Source organism: Perkinsus marinus (genome assembly GCF_000006405.1).
Source record: "Perkinsus marinus ATCC 50983 genomic scaffold scf_1104296930544, whole genome shotgun sequence".
Taxonomy (NCBI): Eukaryota; Perkinsozoa; order Perkinsida; family Perkinsidae; genus Perkinsus; species Perkinsus marinus.
The window spans coordinates 1-3,806 of record NW_003216036.1 but is presented as its reverse complement, the minus strand read 5'-3'; the positions used below and the strand labels follow the sequence as shown (position 1 = coordinate 3,806).

At 51.6% G+C, this 3,806-nt stretch overlaps 2 protein-coding genes across 2 annotated transcripts; both read right to left on the bottom strand.

Moving 5' to 3' along the window:
• Window positions 1-447: 447 nt before the first annotated feature.
• On the bottom strand, window positions 448-892 carry Pmar_PMAR007708 (hypothetical protein; the record flags this gene model as incomplete). Its single annotated transcript, XM_002786858.1, has 1 exon — window positions 448-892. A coding segment is annotated over one exon (445 nt), but the record flags the coding sequence as incomplete, so codon positions are not given.
• A 170-nt stretch (window positions 893-1,062) lies between these two features.
• Pmar_PMAR007707 (hypothetical protein) lies at window positions 1,063-2,779 on the bottom strand (the record flags this gene model as incomplete). The annotated part of the gene is made up of 2 exons (XM_002786857.1): window positions 1,063-1,169; window positions 1,231-2,779. 2 exons carry the CDS (start codon window positions 2,777-2,779, stop codon window positions 1,063-1,065), a joined length of 1,656 nt encoding a protein of 551 aa, XP_002786903.1.
• Window positions 2,780-3,806: the final 1,027 nt, after the last annotated feature.

Genomic DNA, 3,806 nt, shown 5'->3' with positions numbered 1-3,806 from the left:
GACCACGGGGATCATAGGTAATAACTCCACGACTCCAGGAAGACTGCAGGAAAACCTCGATCCTCATGCCAATACGAGACACGGACGGAACAGAATCCTCTACCTGGGGATGGGGTACAAGTAGAACCACGTTGTAGGTGTTCTCGGTAGTTAGCAGACCCGACGGAAACCGGACACGCACCCGGCGGTCTGATAGACAACGGACGACGTGTCCTAAACGAAACGTCATGCCCAACTTCCTTCCGGACATGTGTACCAGCACACTGTCACCCGGGCGGAGAGTCACAGTCTCATGAGACGAGGAAGCGCACTTTGAGGTAGCAGACTCGACAGACTTCTTCTTAAGCTCTGACCATAACCAAGAGATAAAACAGTTTCGAAAGGCCCGAATTCGTGTAGGAGCAAAGGAGGGAACCGCATCCGAAGCTGGATGAGAGTACAAACAACCTCGGCGACGAGTATAGCCGAAGTAGAGAGAATCAGGGGTGATAACATCAGCACCTTTTTCACTAACATAGTACGTACCCAAGGGCCTCGTATTCAAAATCAACATCACTTCTTCCAACAGTTCTTGCTCTCGGTAAGCGTCATCCGGCCAGCGACCACTAGAGTGACGCAAAAACACCCGCAGACGGTCAGCGGCGATATCGTGGAGCTTTTCTGAGCCCAACTCCCAAGGGGACCGACTCGAGGTGAGCTCGACGTGGGCATTCAACAACCGCGCCGCTTCCTCTTGGAAGAGTGACGGGGAAGCGAAGTAAGAAGCACGATCCGTTACAATCTCTCGCACTCCACCCGTGCGGAGCTGCAGGATCTTTAAGGCTCGGAGGGCTTCATATGCATTCTCAGCTGCGACGGGGAAGAAGAACACGTGTCTAGTGAAACAACACATAGCCGACAGCAGTTTCTTCTTAGAACCGACAGAAAAATAATCCACCGCTACACGATAGTAAGCCGGGAGGCCCGATAAACGAGCCGCTTCAGATCGAGTTCCCGGCAATCGGGATAGAGACCGCTGTGATCTCAGAGTGCGACAGATCGAACAGTGAGAGATCAAGTCCCTCATATCTCTCGTACTCCGAGGCAAAAAGAAGTCGGTAATATAGGATAAAGAAGGGCGAATGCCTTGATGGCAGCTTTGCCGATGTCCGTCCAGGAGAACTTTCCGCCTGAACGGACCACAGCCGGCAGGAAGGACGAACTGAAATACTTCGGTGCCGAAAGGAGTACCCGACCGAAAGACGACTAGCCCATCACCATCACAGACATAGGGACCACAAGAGGAGCCACGACCACCTCGAATCTTCGCGCACTCGGGATCCCGGAACTGTAGTGCATGAACCACCGCCCGAATATCAGAAGAATCTGGGACATAAGGATAGGACAGCTGCTGTAAGGCTCCGTCGCCCCGTGAATGAGTGTGGAGCAGGCGGAAAATGAACCTCATAGCTTTCACAGTGTTATACACCGATACTGAATCATAACTGTCACGAGAGATGTGATCAATTAAAGGAGACGTCCCCGGAGGGTCGATGACGGATATAACATCCGCTCGAACATTGAGAGAAGAGTTTTCAATAGTACAAGAGGCGAAGAGACGGACTCGATCGATAATGTCATAAGGAGTTAGATCGTCACCGGTCACCTCGTCATAATGATTGAACTCGGGGTCATCGACCTCCAGATACATTAAGTCATCGTGATCATCATCTGTTGGCCACGATGGAGCGTCGGGATTCTCTTGACCCACCAGGGAATCGCCGATGGAAATACCACCTCGAAGTGTTCGGTCAAAAAGGCGAGACAAACGATCCGCTTCGGCATTCAGACTCCCTTTGATGTGGCTTACGTTGACCGGAACGCGACGCCTGATAAGCTTCAGCTCCTCGGCGAGAGCGAGGACTAGTCGACCCAGAGCTCGCTTTTCGATCGCCTTCTTCTGACCAAAGAGAGAAACCGCATCCTCTGCCGCCCAGGCCACGCACGCTCGGTTATCGGAGAGAATTACCACACCCGTGGGTAAACGACACGAATCAGAACCACCCCTATGGTGAGCGAACAGATGTTCCAGGACATTAGCAAGCACCCTCAATCCTGCTAGTAGGGCCATAAGCTCACGCCGATTAGAATGGTACAGACGCTGAGAAGCCGACCAACGGAAGGCATCCGAACATAGAGGGACGGCTTCATTGTTGGGCCCGCCCCCCCTGGCGGATTTGCTTATAACGAATCCACCACCTGATCGGGAAGCATCAGAGGCTAAGACCAATGAATATTCTATGCCCTGGGATATACAGGGAGAGTCGTGCACACAGTCAGGTTGGGACGCTAATTCTCGTGCCCAAGAGAGGAGCGCGATATACGTCTGGAACTGTTTAGCGCTGAACTCGGACACAAAGTCGAGAGGACAGTTCCAATCATCGCGACTAAACCGTTTACCGATAAGAGCACGGAGAGCATCTGCAACCGCGCGAGCTTCGGGATGTAATCGTGCAGGGTCGAACCCCAGTAACCCGCAAACCGAGTAGATATCCTTCTTAGAAGCATTCAGGGCCTTGTCAGAGATCACAAACTCATGCACTCGTTGGAGTCGCTCTTGATTTCGGCACTGCAATCGCAAAATATCACCAATATACTTGAATGCCACGCCCAAAACCTGAATACTTTCATGAAGGATATCACGCAAAGCCGACTGACTCGGTAATAACCTATTGAGGGCACTTTCCGAGATGATACACTTGAGCTTATCCCGTTGGACCCCAAATCCGCATAAGTACATTGCGCAGAAGAGTACCGCGAGATTAGTATAGACTTCATCAACATTGCCACCAATCACAAAATCGTCCACAAATAAACTCCACACGCAGGCTTCAAAAATGACCGAGATCGATTTCACCAATCTGCCCAAAGAGCTTAGCAGTCCAGTAGGTCCAAAGCATAACCCAAAGCACATACGGAGGCTAACGTACAGCAGACTCGCGGCTCCCAGGAGCAGAACCAAGTTAGTTAGCCTAATTCGATAGAATGCTTGTTTCGCATCCGCCGTAGATATCATAGGAGGAGATACACATCGAAGACAAGCAATTACCAGGTATGCGTCTGGAGCCTCGCTGCTCGTGGCTGGGAAGCCTTGATTGACTGGCCTACAATCGAGCACCAGGCGAGGCTTACGCTGGACCGATGGGCCGACCAGGAATACTGGGATGACTGGAGAAACGGAACAGGGTAACCTTGCCAGCGGCAATTCCTTGCTCCACGGAGTCCACCAGTTACGGTCGACGTATTCCCCAATTAGACTAGAGAACCTCTCCTGAAGGTCTGGGGACAGTCGATCATACAATGCCTTGGAGTAATTACGAGAAGGTGGAACCTGGTGGGACTTGAAGCTCGAACAGTCAATCTCAAAGGTGAAAGACTGCTGAACTGTATCCCTCACCTCTACTGGAGCTAAATGACGAAGACGAATGCACAAACTGTCGCTGGGACATTTTTCCAGAGGGTGCCATCCCTCTTCACATAAGGCAATGAGAATGTCCTTCACACGTTCGGACAGCTCCGCTCGTAACTCCAGGGAGAAACCGTCTTCGTCGGCTGCGCACGTGGGTTGAGGACAGATTCCTGGAATACTAATACTCGGGGTAATAATCTCGGTGGCTGATACGTTGTCAGCCTCGAATGAGACATAATTGGGAGGTGCAGTCTTGAGCTGTCCTCGCGGAGATGCACGATAAATACAGATCCCGTTGATCGCAGCGAACTGAGAACCTTTCACCTCCACACCACAGTGAGATTGAAAATCACGACCC